The sequence below is a fragment of the Myotis brandtii genome, unplaced genomic scaffold (genome assembly GCF_000412655.1).
Source record: "Myotis brandtii unplaced genomic scaffold, ASM41265v1 scaffold1384, whole genome shotgun sequence".
Taxonomy (NCBI): domain Eukaryota; kingdom Metazoa; phylum Chordata; class Mammalia; order Chiroptera; family Vespertilionidae; genus Myotis; species Myotis brandtii.
In genome coordinates, this window is record NW_005354938.1 from 307981 (window position 1) to 330287 (window position 22307).

Consider the following 22307-nt stretch of genomic DNA (forward strand, 5'->3'; position numbering starts at 1 on the left):
TGCTCCTTGGACCTCCTTACTGCCCTATGATTTGCTGCCAACAGTATTATATTGCTGGGCATGCTAGCCTACGGCTTCTTTAATCAGAAGCTTTTCCTAAAGAATTACTCTTGAGAATTCAGGATTTGTTAAGGAGAATGAAACTTTGTTCCACAGAGTTTTAGAGTGTCTTCCCTTGAGTTATACAGAAATCTGGTTTATAATTATTAGGTTCCTAGAAGTGAGGGCAAGCCTCAGCAATCTAAGCTGCTTGACAATATGACTGAAGTACCTAGAAGTTCCATGAAACCACTGGAAATTATTGAACCAACCCATTTTCCTTAGACCAAACTTCCTACGGTAGCTATTGATTTGACTTTCTTCTTGGCCCAATTCACATGTTACAATTATTCTAAAGGTTCCTGGAAGCTCCAAACTAGCCCTGGAATATACTGAACCTAGAATAGTTTTGTTCCAGCTTCTTTTTGGTACTGAGACCCACTGTTGTGCTCTGCTACAAAGGATACCCCCAAAGTACCCCTCTCGCTATAATTTCTAAAGCCTTTACAGCACCCAGTACCTTAAAAAAATGAAGTGAAATTCACATACTATACAATTAATTACTTTAAAGTATACAATTCAGTGGCCCAGCACTGTTCTTTAACTCTCAGTGTTAAAATAGAATAAATAACCCACTCCAAATCCTGAGAATTTTGGCCTATTCCTTGTTGTGGCTTTGTGGTGGTAGCTGCATCTAAACTTGGTGTCTCATCTGGTAGGCTGAAAGGCAGATAGTACACCTTAATGTATCTCACACTTCTTCACTGGAGTACTTAAACTGTGGATCAAGCGACTTTTATACCCCACTCTCTCCTGAAAAGGAGGTGTGTGGGGCGGGGAGGCCAAAGAGCTGTAGACAAGAGACCTCAAGATACTTCCTTTCCTGAGTGGGTAAAATGTTTGAAACAGCGATTTCAATAATTTTGAAATGACAATAATGGTATTTCTGTCTTCATGACATTTGATTAGTGTTATGTAAAAGAAAAGGTTTGCTTAGCAAAGTTAAAGTGTAAGCCTAGTGTTGTATGAGTATGTGGTTGAATGCGTGTGTTGGGTTATATATAGTAATTTTCAATTAAATCCTCCACTTGGTGGATGGAGCAGAGGAAAAAGTGTTAGGCCATCTCTGTGGCTTTTCATGTTTTTATTCCTGCTGTATTCTGATTAAATTATATGTTCCAGATAATGCTATATTTATATTCTGTCTTTCTCTAAGTAATTTTTGAAAGAAATAAAGACCCTATTTAAATGCAATAAGGTTATAATACTGGTGTCACCTTATCCCTGGTCATGTTTTTTCTGAACATATATTTTCATAGCTTTTTCTCATCAAATTTCACTCTCATTACTAAGAATAGTCATGTCACACTCTTTGGGAAATCCAAAGGAAAGGTTAATAAGAAAAAAAGATTTGTGTTAGAATCATGAAATTTCATAGTATGCAACATAATTTTCAATAATCCTCCTTTGAAAGACCAAGTAATTATAATAAACAAGGCTCAGAAGGATTGTGACTTGCCCATAATCACATTCCAATAACAATGTAAAGTTCTTTTAGCCTTAACCATCTGAATTTGCTTTCATATGTGTAACTCAAGGAGAAAAAATACTTCCAACAGAACATATCCCTTCTCTAAACTTAGTTGTGTCTTACAGTTGGATTATTATAGTAGTTCTTGCAGGTCAAGGGCTTTCAACTGTGAATATCAGTGCAAATAGTGAATTGTAGGCTTTCAAAGTGTCCCATCTGTTGGCAACTATTATCACAGATCCTGTAAGTTGTCAAACCAGCCTTGTGTGAAATGAGGCCCAGTGATTTTGGAGTGACTTTAGTGGGTGGCAAATGTAAACTTGCAGTACTCTTAATGTAGACTTAAAATAATTGGCAATGTCAGAGCTAAAAGAGAAAAATGGGTGGAATTAAATTTACCCAGGATTTTTCTACAGTGCCAAAGAGTGTTTAAAGACTAAAATGCATGACCATAGACTGGTGACATCTCTAATAAAAAAGCTTATATTAATGGCACCAAGACGTACTGTACCCACACTAAAGGTGTGATCTCAGATTCATCTTTGAAGAGCTTCTATATGCTACACCATGTAAAATGATAGCATATCTGCTGGGTTTTTTTTTAATCAAGAAAGTCATTTTCAGCATAATGAAACAAAAGGAAAGCTTCACAAGGATTTTAAAGATAATATCATCACCATGTCCAAGAAGAAATGCAAGAAAGCCGACTGCCATCAACTTTTATAGCCTAGTGCTGTTACCTAATATGGCGAGATCTTATCCCAAGGACTGGACTAGTATTTACGCTCTGCCAACAGTCTTGCATACTGAAGTCATGTGTCGACGAGCAGAACTTAGTAACCTGGAACATTACTGGGATGTTTTTAAACATTGTCATTTTACATGTTGACATTTGCAAGAAGACTGACACCCTGAAGCTGTTTATTTTCTTTATTACATCTACAAATTGAGTATCCAGCTAAAGGTAAAGGAGGTCCTGGGTTATGACTTCAACTAAGTAGGAAAGTTTCTTATTGGCTTTAAGCTGAGTGTTGGGCTACATATTTTGTTCCACTTGTGTTTTTATTATATGATAATGGATTACTGTTATATGCCCTATCCCCTCACCTCCCATTTAGGGTAAGATTTGGTACCAGTTATGTTTCTTTTTACTCCTAAACTGTTGACATTCACTATTGACTAATGGTAGTCTTCCCTAAACATATTTTGCTTGAATTTTAGTGTAGTCAATGTTGCTAGGTGTAAACTCCCAAGACCTCACCTGTATTTTAAATGGTAAGTGACTAGAATGAAGCCTGTTACCAAAATAAGCAAAGATCTTATACAATCTCTAAATAAATACACACAGTCATGCATCCTTTGTTTTATAACATGCTTTCAGGTTTTGATTCTTGACCATCCTGAGACCATTCTGTGTGCTCACCTCTCTGTCCAGTTATATTTTTCCCCTTTGAACAAAGAAGAAATGGTTGCTTTCTCCATGTAACTTACCACAATTAGGAGGAGTGGTCTTGACTAGATCTTTTTCATAGATTTTTTTAAATCCTCACCCAAGGATATGTTTATTGAATTTTTAGAGAGAGAGGAAGGGAGAGAGAAACATTGATTAGTTGCCTCATGTATGCTCTCCAACCAGAGATCAAACCCCACAACCCTTTGTGCCCTGACTAGGAATCAGACCCGCAACCCTTTTGGTGTATGGGATATCACTCCAACTTAGCCACCCAGCCAGGCTCAACTAGACCTTAAGGTACACCACCTGTATGATTCCCTGACAGGCCCAAATTTCCCTTTTCAAAGGAGAAAACTCTGTCCCAATCAGGTAGCTTAGTCTCTATGATCAGTTATCTTCCCAGTAACCAGTCTACTACCTTTTAACTATTTCCAGACTGGCTTTTATTTTATATGATCTTATTATTTTCTCTCCCTTTTTAAAAAAAATGAAAACAACAACAGAAAGCATAGGCTGGGTTTTAGAGTAGATTGAGTAAAAACCATGTACTGTTAAATGTCAAATTGATAAAGATTTTTGATACTGTTAAACTATCATTCACTTTCCTCACCTAAGTTATTCTAGCTCTTTGAAAAATCACTTAATACTTCTAGCAATATGACTAAAATTCCATGTTTTACAAATATGTGTAATTTTTCTAATGTAATGTTTTTTCACAAAAATGTTAGTTCTAGTTCAGTACTAAGCTCTGGCATATAGTGCACTAAGAATTGTAGTTCCTAATTTATATTTGAGAATGTATTCATCTGACCTTCCGTCTTTTCTTCCTGCACAGTAAGATTCAACACTGATAATTGATTCTGTTAAAAATCTTTTTCAAATTCAACTGTAATAAATCATAGCTAAGAATGAACACTTAAATAAATGTAAATGATTTTTAAACTGAGGCTCCTGGTAGACTGGTGGTGAACATAAAAGTCTTTGAGTTCATCAGAGTCTTGAAAGGACGAATTCTTATTAATACGAATTCTTTTAAAATCAATACATCATTTGAAAATTGGAAGCAAAAAGTTTTTATTTTGCCTAGTATGTGAATAAATTGTAAGGAGGAGAAAAAATAAAAGTCTTTTTAAAAAAATTATACATAGATAAAATAGTTAAATGTCAAATCATAAAAGCTTGTTTTGAAAGTTAAATCTACACAAAACAGTCTCAAAACTAGCAACTGTCTCTTGGTGAAAAAGAACTCTTAAAGATACATGGTTGGTCTGTTAAGTTGGAAAAGTCCCTCACCATGACTATACCCATATCTGTTTCATTTGGTTTAGTATAAAATAATGAAGAAGTTACTTCATTTCCTGAAATAATTTTTTTCTGAAATTAAGAAATAAAGCAAATTAATTGTTTTAATGCCCCAAAAGATACTTTATAAAAATGAAGCTCATAGCTGGATTATGAAGAATTTGTCAATTAAAATCATGTTTTAGAGCAGAGGTCCTCAAACTACGGCCCGCGGGCCACATGCGGCCCGCCGAAAACATTTATCCGGCCCGCCGGGTGTTTTTGCCACCGCTGCCTGTCCTGCTTAGCAGCCGACTCGTCCCGGGCCCGCAGTGCGCATGTGTGGAATGTCTGAGGGACAGTGAACTGGCCCCCTGTTTAAAAAGTTTGAGGACCCCTGTTTTAGAGCATGGATACTTTTAGTTTTCTCTCGGGGGGATTTTGTGACTTTGATAGGAGCTATCTTTCAGAAAAAGATAAGACTGACTGATCTTCACTGTTGAAATAAAAGTGAGCTGTGTGGTCAAATGGAATAAAAAACTGGGTTTGGTGTTTCTAATAACTGAGAAAATTTGGGAAATTGTGAACATCAGAAATCTTGGGAATTTCACTAGACACATAACCACAGAGGATTTGCTGCATAGGAAGAAAAATTCTTTAGTCTGAATGCAAGCCTAAAGAGGAACTCACCCCCATAAAAATATTTTATTGGCGCTAAATAATCAAAAGCTATCACTGACTTGTTCAAAATGGCCAACTTTCAGTGATCCACTAAAGAAATATGAAAATAAAGAACAGCATGATACTGCTGTATAATATAATGGCATCAGGCTCCAGAGAATATGGTAGAGTAGACCATTCAATAAATGTCCATGGAATGAACACTAATGGTTGAGAGAGTGATGTTAGTGTATGATTGCTTCTGGAGGCCTGGATCTGCTTTGTGTTACATCTGGACTTTTGGAAACATAATCAGATTCATTTGGACATGAGTTATAACTTGTACTGTGGCATTCAGTGTGAGGATTCCCCTCACTACTCCATGATCATTCCTTTTATTCTGTCTTCATTAACTTTGAACTCTGGAAACCTCAAGAAAACTCTTGACCTTTCTTTATTTCCCCAAGACCAGCCCAACACTCGCCCTGCACAAACTTTAAAAAAAAATTTACCTACTAACAGTTTTCTTAACCTCAGTTTCTCATTTATGATATTCACAAACTCTCTTCTCTGTATATGTGTGTGTGTGTGTGTGTGTGTGTGTGTGTGTGTGTGTGTATGTTTATATGGAAAAAGTAATACAAGAATAAACTCTTTCACATACAACTGCAAAACTACTTTTCCCACACCCCGTGTATCTATCTGTATACACATGTATACAGATAGATAAATATATATACATCTTCCCCTTAGACATATACCCACAATTCAGAAAGTCTCTATAAAATACCTTTTCTTTCAGAACTCCCTATGGGTAGTAATGAGCTGTTTTGGGAGCTTAATACTTTCCTAAGTAGGGCTAGTCTTTTTTTTTTCTTAATTACAATTTACATTCTATATTGTTTTGTATCACTTTCAGGTGTATAGCATAGTGATTAGATAATCATACATTATAAAGTATTTCTCCTGATATTCCAGTACCCATCTGGCACCATACAAAGTTATTACAATATTATTATTATTAATATATATGTTTATTGATTTCAGAGAGGAAGGGAGTGGGAGAGAGAAACATCAATGATGAGAGAGAATCATTGATTGGCTGCCTCCTGCACGCCCCCTACTGGGGATTGAGCCCACAGCCTGGGCATGCACCCTTGATCAGAATCGAACCTAGGACCCTTCAGTTCGCAGACCAACCCTCTGTCCATTGAGCCAAACCGGCTAAGGCACAATATTATTGATTATATTCCCTATGTTGTACTTTACATCCCCGGGACTATTTTGTAAGTACCAATCTATACTTCTTAATAATAGATAGTTCTTTAGGGTAACTTGTAATTGTTAAATAATTTTTTTCTCTTGGTTAAAACAATCTTTTTTTCCATTTATACTTCTGGTTAAATATGTGAAAGCAGTTCCAACTTGTAACTTCTAGATGTAGATGAAACATTCTTAGTTCTTTCAACCATTAGACACTTAACATGTTTCTAGTTCTCTCTGTAGTTCATTTCTCTACACACATTTTCACTTGATAATGGATACTTTTCATAAAATCTGAAGCTCACATTTCAGTAATCCAAATGTGATCAGATAATAAGTAGATCTACTTTTTAAGTAAAATCATTATTACTAACATATATTCCTTTCAATTTACAGAGTTCTTCTATAAAAATATTTTGTGGGGTAGGTATTATCCCCATTTTGTAAGTGAGAAATGGAGGCCCCTGGTGTTTATCATTTGTGATTTGCCCAATGTCTAACAATTGCTAATTTAGACATTGTACATCTATTTATATGGTCCTAACATTACCTTTTTAAAAGTTCCATTACCCAGTTGTCATATTAAATATTATAAGCCTATTAAGGTCTTACAGGCTAGACCTTTTTTCATACACATGACTAGTTGGATTCTTCCATCCTGTGCTTTCCTAATGCATTTTTAAAAATGTATATCTTAATTTTATGTGTTTTGGTTTGATGTAGTTAAGGGTGTATCCTGTTTGTATATCATCATCTTACAAATTTGTCTTGTGAAAGAACTATCTGATTATAAATGATACTAATGATAATTAAAAGCATGGAGTCAAAAGATATGCCAAGCAATAGTTCAGAAACTTTTAGGCTGATATTGTGTGCAAATCCATTTAAACACTGTTATCCATGCTATACTTTACCATCTTATCCCAAAGGTTACCATCACAAAACTTACCAAAAACTGTTGAATTCAAGATATATTTGTGACATTTTAGGAAATCTACCCAAAGAATAAATTACTTTGATAAGATTGGTTCTTCATGGAATTGCAATTTAGCTCTCATTGATCACTCTGTTCTTTGCTTTATGGAATTTACGTGTCAATGGGATGGGAATGGAGCTAGCTGCAAAGTCTTTGGGTTTGAGCATGCAACAGAAGAGGAGAGGAAATGGACCCTGGGATATAGAAGGAGGACATTTCCAGTGGGAAACTATTGTCAATAGAACCTGTCTCCATGACTACTTATTCCACTTCAAAATTAAAGTTTAACTTCCTGTGTATTTCCGTTAGAAGGGAACCAAGGTTCTAGCCAGAATGCTACATATTTCCCAGGAAAATGCCTCCAAATACAAGCCATAGAGCAGTGCTTGCTTAAACCTATTATTTCATTATTGATTTCTAAAGAAATCATCCAGCTCCTAATCTGCTTCAGAATTCCCAAAGAACTAATTACAAGCATGCAGCTTCTGGAGTCTGCCATTCCCTCCTTTTCTGGCACTTCTCAACAATGGTTTTGTGATCACATCTGAGGATTGATTAATTAATACGTTGGAGTAGAATTCACTTTGCACCTAGAGAGTTTAAACTCATTTCAATTGAGATTTTTTTTTTTTAGTATTTTGCATCTCTACTGACAGTTCTCTTCTGTACATTGCTTAATCAGTCCTTTCTGGTTTGAGGATTGTGTGCTCTTTTATAAAGAAGATGGAGGGAAGCAAAATGAAGATGGAACCAAATAGCTGGGTCTTCTCTCGGGGCTTAACATTGTGATATCAGGCTGAGTGTTGACTTTCTCTAATTTTCTGCTACTCAAATTTAGCTTTTTCTTGCCTTCAGCATTTTCCACAAGCTTCAGTCATTATGGATTCTGATTTTAATCCTCAAGGATTATGATACTCTTATACAGGTAGGTTATATACCTCCATCCATCTTTTCTAAGCTTTTCAAATCTAATCCCATGAGATTCTCCCTGTTCAAAAACTGCTTGCTTTATGTTTCTCCCCAGCTAGTTTTCTTTACTAGAATTAATTGTTGCATAGTCAGACTGTCATATTTTAGCATTTTCTGTGCTCTGAAGCACTGCTCTCTATAACCGTGGGACCACCCTGGCCCCCTTTTTTTTTTTTTTGACCATTTTTGGAAAGCTGTTGTCTTAAAAAAAAAAAAAAAAAAAACTAGAAGCAAATGTTTAGGGCTATTTATTTAGGAAACATAAATACCTCTTTAGGTTCTGCTCAGGAACTGTTCACTATATACAAAGAGAATTAAATCAAAGAGAATTAAACCAAGGCCCCTTTCCTGGAGGAGCTCACAGTCTAGCCGAAAAAACTATGTTGCCCTGGCTGGGTGGCTCGGTTGGTTGGAGCATCGTCCCATGCACCAAAAGGTTGTGGTTTCGATCCCCGGTCCGGGCACTTTGGGAAGCAACCGAGTGATGTTTCTTCCTCCCTCCCTACCCCCAACCCCACCCCCTCTTCCCTAACTTGTTAACAGGTGATTGCAATTCACTGTGGCAATTTCAAAAGTAGCCAGCATGCCTGCCATCCAAGAACTCAAGTCTAGTTATTCAGTCTTTGCTTCTGTAAATCCTAAAATTATCTCATATACTTTTAGGGCTTCTGTTTACAATAGGCAACCAGTTCTTCATTGGTCACAAGCCCAGAATAAAAGTTTCCCTCCTTGTTTTCACTTCGGGAAAACGAGGTGATTAGGAAGTTAATTTTACCAGGTTTATTTTATTCTAGCACATTTAGATCTCAGAGATATCGGGTGGTTGGCACCCTTTGTGTGTCTGCAGTTTTGTAATTTGATTTGGTGAAGTCATATCCTGGTGACCTGTGTATCTGCTCCTGGACAGTGAGCTCCCGGTCATCCTGCATGTGCTCACCAGGCTGTGCTCATAGGCAGTGCTCAGTTTTGTGCTCACTCAAATGCACTCCATGCTTCCACCTTCAGATTGTATACGTTCCCATCCTTGAGCTCTGTTGCTTGTATATTGTCTGGTTCAGGTTCCATCTTATCCACATTATAATGCTTCTAAGAATGTATTTATCTTTTCATTAAATTTTAAGTTTACTCCCGGCCAGCGTGGCTCAGTGGTTGAGTGTCGGCCTATGAACCAGGAGGTCGGGTTCAATTCCCGGTCGGGGCACATGCCCAGTTTGCGGGCTTGATCCCCAGTGTGGGGCATGCAGGAGGCAGCCCATCGATGATTCCCTCTCATCATTGATATTTCTATCTCTCTGTTCCTCTCACTTCCTCTCTGAAATCAATCAAAAATATTTTTAAAAAATTTTTTAAATTCCCCTTTTCCTCATTCTTTATAAAGCTTTATTTAGGGACATTTTTCATAAGTCTCCCCCCTCCCTTTTTTAAAAAAAAAAATAGATTCTGCTTCCTTAGATCCTTCATAAGCAAACATCTAGATGTTTTCCTGGTTCCCAGTAGTTGATCTGATTCTCCCCCCAAACAGAACTTTGAATCCCTGTAGGAACATTCTAGAAAAGTACACAATGTGCAAAACACATCTACTTACATTTTGAAATGTTCCTATTATATTTTGTGATTAGCATCTTCTGCTGCCCTCTGTTCTGTGTGGAATCACCTTTCCCTCTTCCATTTCAGCTTCCCTTCCTCTGAGCTTCTCCAGTCATCATTTATCCTGCATGTAAGGTGACAGAATTGTTCACCTTTTCTTTATGCCCCTTCATACCAGAATAGCATTTATCATCACGTAGTGTAGTTAGTTAAACATGTCTGTCCTCCCCTCCTCTGGGAGTCCTGCCAGCACAAGGACTGGTTGGTAATGTGCTTGGTGGTGAGAAGAAAAGCTTTGGAGTCAGACTGGGTTTAGTTACTGACTTTGACACTTTTAAATTGTATAATTTAGGGCAAATTCTTTAAACTACCAGAGCCACTTGGTCTCCTCATTTGTAAAGCGAAGCTGATACTTGGCTTATGGGATTGTGGGTACTAAAGTAATCCAGTTCATTAAGTGCATGGTGAGTCAAGGAACAGTGTCTAGAGTAGGAAAATGATAGAATGTAGTTAGTAGATTTACTTACTATCCTGTATACATAATATTAGAATATCTTTTTTAGCCCAGCTGGTGTGGCTCAGTGGTTGAGCATCGACCTATGACCCAGGAGGTCACGATTTGATTCCTGGTCAGGGCACATGCCCGATTGCAGGCTCGATCCCCAGTGTGGGGTGTGCTAGAGGCAGCTGATAAATGATTCTGTCATCGTTGATGTTTCTGTGTCTCTTTCCCTCTCCCTTCCTGTCTAAAATCAATAAAATATATATATATAAAGGGTACCTTTTTAAAAAAACATTTAAATAATCTTGGTGTGTTAGATTTTTAATTGTATTGCTTGTGTTTTGACATCTCAAGCATATTGGAAAACATACATATTAGTTATTTTCCTTCGGTTTACATGCAGAGAAGCTTTTTAGTTCCTAAAATTTAACTGATTGCTGCTTTCAAAAAGATTTGCATCTCTTTAGAGACACCCCCATTTGATTCGTAGCATTATAGAGATATGAGTTAAAACAGGCTTTTTGGGCAAAGTGATTTTCCCGCTCCTCAAGTTGGACCTTTGCTTCAGCAGATTTAGCAGATGTCTTGAAGCATGTCAATTTCTGAGATGCTGAGTGACATGCTGAAGAATGTACAGAATGTCTCCTCCAGAGCCTTCAGTTGCAAGGGAGAAGAGATGAGTTCCATGTCCGCGTAAACCGTACTATAGCTGTCACAGCACAGTTAGCTGCCAAATGAGTGTGGTTCAGGATCTGAGTGGAAGAGAAAAGACTTAGACTTTTGGAAGATTGAGTAAAAATTCGTTGAAGCGATTGGGAAAGCATTCTAGACAAGGAAAAAGGCAGAAAGTAGAGACAGTCTAGAAAGTACAGGTCATATGTAGCTGATCCGTACGATCTCTTTTTTTCTTGTTTATATCTTTTCTGCTTCCTTCTAGTGAGAATAAATTTTACTGTTCTTTTTATTACTTTGTTCAGTTCTTCTGTTCTCAGAACTTTCTTTTATTTGAGTTCTAAGAATTTTTCACTTAGTATAATAATCACTATTTTCAGATCTGTTAAACTCTTAAGCAAATTTGCTCTGCACTAGTGTTCTACTTGCTTTATAATCCTAGATTATATGCACTTGCAACATAATCCTAGAAATTTGAGTGGAGAAATGTTAAGTAGAATAACATTTTTTTCATAATCTGATTTTATAAGCCTGTTTTAAAGAATTCATTCACATAGTATTCACTTCCCCTGCAAATTTTAGTTAAATTGAACTAATTTTTTGTGTACAACATGTCTGTGTCATAAAGACTTTTAAGTTCTCCGATAGAGGTTTTATGTGCTCTATAAAGTTTAGTTTAACATATAGGACAAGTGTAATTTGTTTATATTTGAGTTGCTAGAGATATGTTGTTGAAGTTTGAGAAAGTAGCTTATGCTTTCTTAAAATCATTTACTGGTGGAGATGTCTCCAACCCAAAATTGATAGGAAATAGTATATAGCAGGAAGAGGTGAGGTGGTGTGTTAGAGAAGGGCACAGTGGCTGACACAGGCTGTGTCCTGGATCCTTCTGAAAATGCAACCACTATGCCTCCTAGTAAGTAGTTGAACTAGTCTAGTGTTGAATAAAAATACCAAAGGTAGTTTCAACTTACGGGTTTTTCAGGCGTAGGGGTATATGTAGTAACTAAACAACTCCATGGATGAATGATGGCTACTGTTCTTCACCCACCAGCACATTCTCATGCGAGTGCCTAAGTGGCCTCTCTTTTTACTAAAGTTTTAATAGTATTCATTAAAAATGTACAGCCCTAAACATTTTCTCGGATGCTTTTTCAGATTGTAATTGTTGAACTTTTCTGGTATTTGCATTGTCTCACTGTCAAGATGTTAAGCTCCGTGAGAAAAGGATTCATGATTTAAGTGCTTTGTCCTTGCGCACTTTTAGGAAATAGTTGCTTTATCTTGGCAGTCTTAACTTATTCATGTTATAATAAGTTTTGTTGTTGCTAAAAACTAAATTTGTCATCTTGGTGTGTGACGATCAATTTGTTATAGACTTACCATAGTTTTTTCTTTAATTAAAGGTGTGCTAAGCCGAGTAAACTGACACTTCTTACACACTGATATGCGAGAGTGTGATATGTAGCATCTTGAAAGTACTTTAAGTTCTATGCAGAAAAATAAAACTACAAACAACTGGACCTGCTCTCCTGCCCTCACATGATTTAGAACCAAAACCAGTGTGTTGTTGTACATATTTGAAAATGATAAATTACAATTAGTTTTTGACATCACAAAACATTTAAACATATTAGCAATCCTTTTAAAATAGGCAATCCTTCCCTAATGTATTATACTACTACTAATTACTTTAAAAATGAAATCACTCGTTTTAATATAAAGTATGCTTAGTAACTTGATTTTCATCAAGTTGCTTGGTCTTGTCTAGTCTTTCTTGTGGAAAGTTTCAAGTGCTTTCTCATATCTTATTTGTCTTTGCAATACTCTGGTGACGAGAAGCCTTATTACATAGACTGACTACACAGTACTTCCCTCGTGTGCTGGGTGTCATCCCTTTCAGGGAGGAGACTGTTGTGCCTTGGCTTTTTGGAAAATTGACTATCTGTTCAGTATTGAGCACTAGAGAAAAAATTGTTAGACATTGATCAGATAATAAATGGGCTTCGCATTACTTTCCCTTCTCTTTATCTTTCTGAGAGAGTAAGGCAGATGTTATTTCTGCTTATGCAGTAGGGTCCTCAGACATTAACAGAATGACTTACATGCCCAAAGTGATATTAATAATTCGTGTGGAGCGGCCTTATACAATACCTCTGCAGTTTTCAGCCCAGAGTCTCTCCATTAGACCCACTGACTTGTACATATTGAATTGTACCTCAGTGTGAAGTCCTACACAAATAATGGGAAATGAAGTTGCATCAAGTTGAGTCTAGTGGTCAAAATCCTGGTACTGTTTGAAAGAGAAATTGTATTCGAGTGGGATTACTTAGAGCCCCAGAAACAAAGGAATCTTTCTTTGTGTCAGCGGTTCTCAACCAGTAACGATTTTGCCCCCCAGGAGTCATTGGCAGTCTGTGGAGACATTTGGTGTTGTCAAAGCTCTGGTGTGGATGTGGGTGTGTGTGCGTGTGCCTGTGTGCTACTGGCATCTAGTGGGTAGAGACCAGGAATGCTGCTAAACATCCTACAATGCCTGGAACAGCCCCTACAACAAAGAGTTAATTATATAGTCCCATGGTTGATAAATCCTGATGTTTGTGTTTTAAGGAATGGAATTAACTGAAGTCCTAGAAGCTAAAATGAACTTGGGTCAGAGGCAGGGAGCAGGTAACGCATTTCAAGTGCACTGGACCGAGAGGAGCTATTTTGATGGTGTTAAGAGTTAGTTGATTTCCTTTCTCTCGCCCTTTCTTTGTGCCAAGACTTGGCACAGCAATAGTGGAGAAAACAGTGAAGAAACTTCTTTTTCTTCTTCTTAAGTACTTGGAACAGTGGTCCTATTCCAAGAGCTGAACATGACAGTCACTTTCCCGTGACACTTGCAGCTTCTCTGTAAACCACGCACCCATGCTGTAGGCTCCCAAGCAGTGTAGGGCACGTGACTATTTTTTGGCAAGATTGTACAAGTGATAGACTAGCTAACTTATTTTCCAAAGTCTTATAATCATAGTTCACCTGAGAGGATCTAAGTTTCTCACTGTTCCTATATCATGTGCCATATGTGAATTTTTTTGACTGACATACTCCTGCTTGATTTTATTAACAGCAGAGAAACAATGATCTTTTTTAAAAATAGACTTGAAATTTTAGAGCAGTTTTAAGTTCACAATAAAATTTAGGGGAAATTTACAGTTCCCAAATATCCCCTAACAAATGCCTTTTGACTTCATTGTAATACTAATTTTCAAATAAAGTTTATATAAATGCAGTGTTATTCTGTTAATGCAAAATGAAAGAAAGGTTTCTTATCCTTGGTTCCAGTTCTCACTAAATGTAAAGCAAAAGTAAGGAGAAAATACGTCTTGGTGAGTTATGGGTATTTACTTTTTTCCCTACTTAGTGGAAGAAAGAGGCTCAAATCATCTTGCATAGCTTCTTATTGATTCTGCCTACCTAGTCAAGACCACTCATCTTCTTCAAAAATTTCCCACAGAGTTATACATCATCTTTCTTTACCAGGGGGATTTATTTCCCTCCTAGGAGGTTTTCCTAGTTTTCTAAAGTTCAGTTTCTGGATCATTGAAACTCTTAACTTACTCAGTGTGACGATGTGACTGCTTTAGAGGTTGAATGTACCATAGCCACCAAGCCTTCCTGTAATTGAGGGTATTCTAGGACCTTATCAGTGTGATCTTGTTAGTGTCTCATGCAGTGAGAGCTTAGGGCATATTGATGACTGCGTTGTTGAGTAGAGTTTTCCCCAACCTCCTGCGAAGTCCAGTTGGTTCTTTCAGCCAAAATATTGCTCTATCCTGTTTATCATGGCTAATGGACATATTATAACGCTGCTGTGTTTCTTTTTGCTTCCTTTAAATCATGGGTTTCATAGGCCCCTGGGTTTTACCCTTAAATAGTTGGCCCATTAAAAAGTCAATTAATGGTCTATACAAGAGAGAGAGTTGGTGTTATTTAAAACACAACTCAGGTACAGTCTGGATTCAAGGCCTCTTGTGACCTTGGGCAAATTATTCTGAAGTCTGTTCCTTTACCCATTAAATGAAAAGTATTCCTCCTGCTCTGCCTACTTCACAACAAGAAGACCAAATGAAATAACTGACTATGAGAGTGCCTTATAAGTTATAAAACACAATGAAAATGTGTAGTAGGATGTAAATAGAAGGGTAAGCTTTAGGAAATTGCATTGATTGTGAAATGGCTGTAGGTTGAAAGAATTTATTTTCCCTTCTATTGACATGTCTACATGGTGTAGATTGCCTTTTCTTCACCTTAGTAAATTCAGAGATGACTTTTGTTGGGTTTGGTTATAGGTTTTTGTCTTTTTAAAATAAGATTAAATTATTCACTTGCTAAAACATGATATTTGGTATAGATCAGTGATTGGTGCAAAACAAAATTCTGAATTCACCAAATAGCATAGACTGAGCCTGTTACATCATCGTCATCATCATCATCATCCATGGGAGTTGCTAATCAATTCTATAGGACCAGAAATAATTTTCTAGGCTCTTCTCAAAACCCCCAGATGGTAGTTTGACCTACACTCCTATTTTCAAACAGTTATTCTAAGCAATAGTTTACCCTTTCCCCCAACCAGTTAGTTATACTGGGTGGATTCTGGATGGTGGTAGATCATTGGGTATAATTTATAAAAAGCCTTTTATATTGACAGTGTCTTAACATATTTGATGCTGTGAGAACTATAGGACTCCAGGACTGGTGTTTTAAATGATTGGTAGAACTCTTGGAGCAGGGTAGGCAGACTGTGCTGAAAATTACTCCATCGGAAAGGTAGCTTAGCCCCTGCCTCTTTGGTCTTTGTGACTAATGGAAAAACACTCTCAAATTCAAAAGCCTAATCATTACTGCCTTTCTCCTCTGAGACGCATTACCAGTTTTATAATCAGGAAGAACTTAATTACTTTTTCTTTTTCTATTGCCTTATGTTTATTCGTCATAAAATTATTTTTATTCCTTTTAACGGGCTCAGAAATAAGCTCATCTATTGAACTTTGCAGGCTTCCTTTTTTTAATAGAATAGATCAGTTCAGCTGGCTAAATGCCTCGCTAACAAACTTCAGAGCGTAGCTGGAACTAAATTGTACTCTGGCGCACAAAGACTTTAAACTGGATTATTGATTTACAAGCGCAGAATGGGGAAGCGGCTGTAAGGACAGGAAGCTCCCTCTCCTGATCCTTGAGCAAGTTTTTCCTAACGTGTTTCAGGGGCTCTGAGCTCATGAGCAAAATCCTAACCAAGTTTATCTTGCTAGGACAACCTATTTTATTTTATTTTATATTAAATTTATTTGGGTGGCATTGGTCAACATGATCATATAGGTTTCAGGCATGGGTTTCTATGTTGCAAGATCTATATATTGCACTGTGTGCCCACCACCCAAGTCAAATCTTCTCCTGCCACCATATATTAAGGACCCCCTTCTCATTCCACCCCCTTTCCTCTAGCAACCACCACGCTGCTGTTTGTGCTCATGAGTTTCAGTTTTATATCCTACATATGAGTGAAATCATAAGGTTCTTAGCTTTTTCTCACGGACTTATTTCTTTTAGAATAATATTCTCAAAGTCCGTCCATGTTGTTGCAAATGGCAGTATTACATCCTTTCTTATAGCTGAGTAGTATTCCATTGCGTATATGTACCACATCTTCTTTATCCAGTCCCCTATTGCAGGGCACTTTGGTTATTTCCATGTCTTGGCCACGATGAATAATGCTGCCATGAACATAGGGGTGCATATATCTTTGTGAATACATGTTTTCGAGTTTTTTGGGTATATACCCAGGAGAGGGGTTACTGGGTCATATTGAAACTCTATTCTTAATTTTTTGAGGAATCACCAGACTGCTTTCCATAGTGGTTAGGTCAACCCATTTTAAATGCTCCATAGAGAAAGAATAATTCTTCTCCCGCTTAACCACTAAAGAACCACATCTGTTTCTAACGTCAGCTTTTTATTTTTTTTTATCTTTCATTTTTTTGTTGGTAAATCTCCCAGACAACAGCAGTTCTGTAGAGAGTTTAAATATGAAGGAATGGCAGGACGGGCTCAGGGCACTTCTACCCAACATTAACATCAACTTTGGTGGACTGCCCAATTCCTCCTCCCCCTCCAGCGCCAACCACAGTGCACCACCGTCCACCACTGCCACCACCGACAGCCTGAGTTGGGACAGCCCTGGCAGCTGGACAGACCCAGCCATCATCACAGGTAACTTTCTCGCTCCTTCAGCTCCACTGACTGCCATCGGTTTGGTTTTTCGCACGGACTAAACGAAAACAAGTCCCTTCACCATAAGCTGCTTTTCACAAAGCCACACGCGTGGTGGCTTGTTTCGTTCTCAGGGGTGCAGTCTCGCTAACTCTGTTGGCCCAGTTGTGTAATAAGGCGCTTGGTGCCTAGGTGGCTTCTTTTGGTGTAAGTAGGTGCTACCGTCTGCAGCATGTGTGTATGTTTTAGGCCTCCGAGTACAATAAGGATCTGACTTACCCTCTTAAAGGAACATACTCCACTTTTTAAAAATAAAGCTCTTTATTATAAGGCTATCTTCTTTACGGATTCCGAATAGAGGAGAAGCACAATTGGGAAATAACGTCATGCAATTTGGGGGACTCGTTTCTGCAGCTCTGCCTCTAACAGTGGGGGACAGTGTGTAGTGGAAGAGGAGGCACGGGTTTCCGTGACAATAAATCATGGTCGTTGTGGGTGGAGGATAAAAGGAATGTAAGCTTTAAAAGATTTACTTAGAAGGAGTTAAAAATTGTAATTTTTTCTTTTTTTGCGGGGGGCGGGGGGGAGGAATGGAACTAATCACCTTAAACATTTTTTGTTGTTGTTTGACGAATTTCCTATTCTTTCTGCGCAGACTCACCATTTTCCCTCTTGTTTTCTTTTCTCTCCTTAGGTATTCCAGCCTCTTCAGGAAACAGTTTAGACTCTCTTCAAGACGACAATCCTCCACACTGGCTAAAATCCCTTCAGGCCCTCACAGAGATGGACGGCCCCAGCGCCGCTCCGTCACAAGCCCACCACAGCGCCCCCTTCAGCACACAGATCCCCCTGCACAGAGCCAGTTGGAACCCCTACCCTCCTTCAAATCCTTCCAGCTTCCACTCCCCACCCCCAGGCTTTCAGACAGCCTTCAGACCCCCTAGCAAAACCCCCACAGATTTACTACAGAGTTCAACACTGGACCGCCACTAGGGAAAGAGGAGACACCATTAGAAAATGCAGGATTTGTCCCACCCTGTTTTCTCCCTCGGCTCACCCACAGCTCCCTTCTCATCTCTTAAGTTCTGAAGAATCCAGTTCCCGATCAATTTTTTTTCTCCCTATCCCCAGATGCAATGCGATCACAGGGTCATGACCATCTTTTGTTTTAATTGTAAAAGTTTCTGTTGATCCAGCATTTGAATGACACTGTTGAATGTTTCCTAAAAATGCCTTTCTACGGAAGAAAAAAAAAAATCAAAGGGCAGTCTCGATACTTAGAAAATTACTGTTTGTCTGTTTCGCATAATAATGACATAATCTGCTTAGCAGAAAATGACGATTAATCTATAGAAAAGGTCAAGTAAATGCACTGTCAACCGCAGAAGTTTGAAAACCGGGTTAATAGAAATGAGATTGCTAAACGCATGATGGAAAGCGTGGTCCTGGCAGCCATCTTGTATTCAGCTTATCACTATTGCAGGGAAAATGCTTTTTAAAATTTTATTTTATTTTTAATTATTTTGGCAAATTGATGGAATGGACTTGATTGTGTTGTTAAGCAAAAGAATTTATTGGAAGTTGATGGAAAGACAAATTGATCTGTAGTAGTAACTGGCCAGTTGCTAAGAGTTTATAAGGAGGGGAGAAATGATTTTTTTTAAGGAGAAAAAAAATTTTGGCTTTATATTTAAAGTAAATTCAAATGTTTTAAAGAAAAAGAGTATTCACAGATTTAATACCTATGTATAACGTAAGAGCTGAAATATAAGTGATTTCTTCAGTCTTTCTCATCTGTCGGAATCTTTTTTTCTTTGACCTTGAATTCACCTGACTAGGGCACTGAGATAGCACTGCTCTGGGGCCATCTGATCACCACAGGAGCAAATCTCCGACCTCCCTGCCTGCAGCTTTTACTTAACCCTGTAGTTTTGGACATGTGTGCAGTATTGAAAAGACAGGAGAAAAGAAAACAGAAACCTGGTTATAACCTGACGCTAAAACTAAAACCAAGAAAATGTACCTCTTCAGAATTAAAACTAAAATCTTAAATAAAACAGAAAACTTGATGATGACCCTTGGGCTGTTCTTGTTTTTTTGTTTTGCTTTGTTTTTCCATTTTATTGCATGTGAGTTTCTAACATTTTATGATAGCGGTCACCAGATGTTTCCATTGGTTGCACATCTTCAACAATAGGGAGGATGGGATAGCAGAAGAAATTAGGGGGGGAAATCGTTTTATTGTCAGTCTCTGCCATTTTTGAAGTTCAGCTCACCTTACACTCCAGAAGTCCTTTTCCAGGGGCTTCCTGTAGACGAAACCCCCTTTTGCTATTGTATTATGCAGACCAACCATCCCTTACGTTCCAGGAAGGAGCAGGTGGGCTGTTGATGTGCAGAGAGGTTGGCTGTCTTGGGGAGACCTGGCGGGAGCAGCCAGTGTGCCCAACAAGTAGCAGCAGCTAAGTGAGTGCCGTGATGGCAGAGAGCTCAGAAAACACTGATGCAGCGACCCACTGCTCAATCTATGACCAGCCTTGCTGGGGAACACCTAACGCCGATGGAGAGACGGTCACACCACTGACCGAAGGAGGGTAGAGAACAGAAATGGAATGTTCCCTACCAGGTTCCTAGGATTTTGTATGGCTTGTATGTTCTCACTTGGATTCCGTTCAGAAGTCCAAAGCTGGAGTTCCATATTTTCAGCCACATCCATTAAGGTTATCTTTGTAGGGTGAATTAAGTAGATTTTCTCAATCTTGCATTTTGTATTTTCGGGTTGATTTTCTCCTTCTTACCTTTACTTTGTACTTCGATTTGCTACTAGTCCCATGCTCCCCCCACCCAAAATAAACAATTTCAACACTGTTTTGGAAAAATGTAAACAGGATAGTCTCAGTCACCACAAATAGATATCGGCTGGGTAAATAGTGAATTGTTTTTTTCTTTTCTAATTTACCAAAATGTTACTGTGATACAGAGAAGAGGACTAAAAACTTCAGGGTCTCTTTGTCCTATGAACTTTGCTTCGTTCTCCTGAATATTCACATTGCACTGCAAAGTGATGGGTCAACACATCCTATATAATAAAAGCCTAATATGCTAAGTGTCTGACCGTTCATTCGACCGACCAGTCTCTATGACATGCACTGACCACCAGAGGGCAGACACTCTGGTAGGTTAGCTTGCTGCTGGGATCCAGCAGATTGGGACTGGGCTAGATGGGTCGACACACCCTGGAACCCTCCTGCAGTCCCTCCCCAGCTGGTCAACCTCCCTCGGTCCCTCCCTGGCCCCAATCATGCACCAGTGGTCCCCCCTCCCCCCAGCCTGGCCCGCGCCCTCTTGTAATCCAGAACCCCTTAGGGGATGTCAGAGAGCTGGTTTCTGCCCGATCCCCACAGGCCAGGCCGAGGGACCCCACTGGTGAACGAATCTGTACACCAGGCCTCTAGTATATAATAATCAGGTAGCAGTGAGTTGTAATCAAGGCTTTGGGGGTGGCGGTTGGATATTCTTTAGATACAGGTATATCAATAAAAAAAACGTTGCTTTGAAAAGGAAGGAAATTCTTGCAAGGCTATGCTGTGAATGTATGTTTAATCATACATAAGACTTTATAAAATGTATAAACATCATTTAAATAATAAAACAATACAAGTCTGTGTGCTTAGCACCCAAGTTAAAAATAGGAACTGCCAGCTCTAGCTGGTTTGGCTCAGTGTATAGTTGGGTTCGATTCTGGTCAAGGGCACGTACTTCAGTTGCAGGCTCCATTCCCGGCCCCAGTCGGGGCATGTGTAGGAGGCAACCAATCGATGTCTCTCTCACATGGATGTTTTTCTCTCTCTCTGTCTCTCCCCCTCCGCTCTCCCTAAAAATCAATGGAAAAATATTCTCAGGTGAGAATTAACAACAACAACAAAACACACACACACAAAAAAAGGAACCTGCCATATCTAGAAAAGCCCCTATCTGCTCTTCTCCAATGTACTTTCTTTTCTTTCCTCATCATCTACAAATAACCATTATCTTGGTTTCTATGTTTATCTTTCTTTTTCTCCTCCCCCCCTTAATCTGTCTTTTCCTTAGCTTTGCCATATATATCTCTGAATAAAACATTGTTTAGTTTTAGAAAGGTGAGTAGTAAACCGAAGCCTCGCTGTGTAAGAAAAGGGCCTCGTTGTCACATCTAGATCAAGGCTTTCAGAAGATAAACAGTCTCCTGGTCATAGTTTGGTTTTAGCTTCTTGCATAATTTTTAGAAGGCAGTTTGGGGGGAGTGACTCCTGGAAAACGGTCTAGCACAGTTGGGACATCTGACGGGGCGCCTGATGTCTGCCAGAGAGAGGGTCTGTGTTCGGTGTGTAAGCTCACTGTGGCTTCCCTCCGGGTCTCTGGACTAGATCACAGCACAGCTCGTGGGAGTGGGCTGGTTTAAAATAAGTGTCAGCTGATCACTTCACCAGGGCATGGAGAGGAGAACAGATATACCAGGTGTACCGGTTAGTAATGTGAATTTTTTTCAATTAATAGAGTTACACATATGTTGATATATATGCGATTTGATATGTATGCTATTTTGTTGTATTGACAACAAACTTCAAAACTTCATGTCAAATTTGCTGAAGGTGTTAACATCATAGATATTTTTACACTTAAAAATGTCGAGCCCTGGCTGGTTCGGCACAGTGGATAGAGCATCAGCCTGCGGACCAAAGGGTCCCAGGTTCGATTCCAGTCAAGGGCACATGCAAAGGTTGTGGGCTCGACCCCCAGTAAGGGCATGCAGGAGGCAGCCAATCAATGATTCTCTCTCACCATCGATGTTTCTATCTCTCTCTCCCTTCCTCTCTGAAATCAATAAAAATATATTTTTTTAAAAAAAATGTTGAATTTCGTGCCAAAAAAAGCATTTGTGGGAAGTTATAATTCATTACTTTATTTTGAAGAAAAGTGCTGCTGAATACTTTGGGAAGCTTATGATAAACATGCTCCATCTCAAGATACTTGTGAAAGCTGGTTTAAACGCTTTAAAAGTGATGATTTCTGTGAAAGACAAAGAACGTCCAAGTCAACTGAAAAAGTTTGAAGACCAACAATTACAAGCATTATTGGATGA

The 22307-nt window shown here is 38.6% G+C and overlaps 1 protein-coding gene across 9 annotated transcripts in view; it reads left to right on the forward strand.

The window, feature by feature from the left end:
- Positions 1–19260, forward strand: part of CNOT4 (CCR4-NOT transcription complex, subunit 4) — a 151352-nt gene extending 132092 nt beyond the window's left edge. For 6 of the 9 annotated variants that reach the window (XM_005860689.2, XM_005860690.2, XM_014535136.1 and 3 more), the window contains exons 11-12: positions 16973–17185; positions 17880–19260. In XM_005860689.2, coding sequence (XP_005860751.1) covers positions 16973–17185; positions 17880–18178 — 512 coding nt within the window. In that variant the 3' untranslated portion in view covers positions 18179–19260. The remainder of the gene's footprint in view (positions 1–16972; positions 17186–17879) is intronic. The other 3 variants (XM_005860691.2, XM_005860692.2, XM_014535140.1) reach the window with 1 other exon arrangement.
- The last annotated feature ends 3047 nt before the right edge of the window (positions 19261–22307 follow it).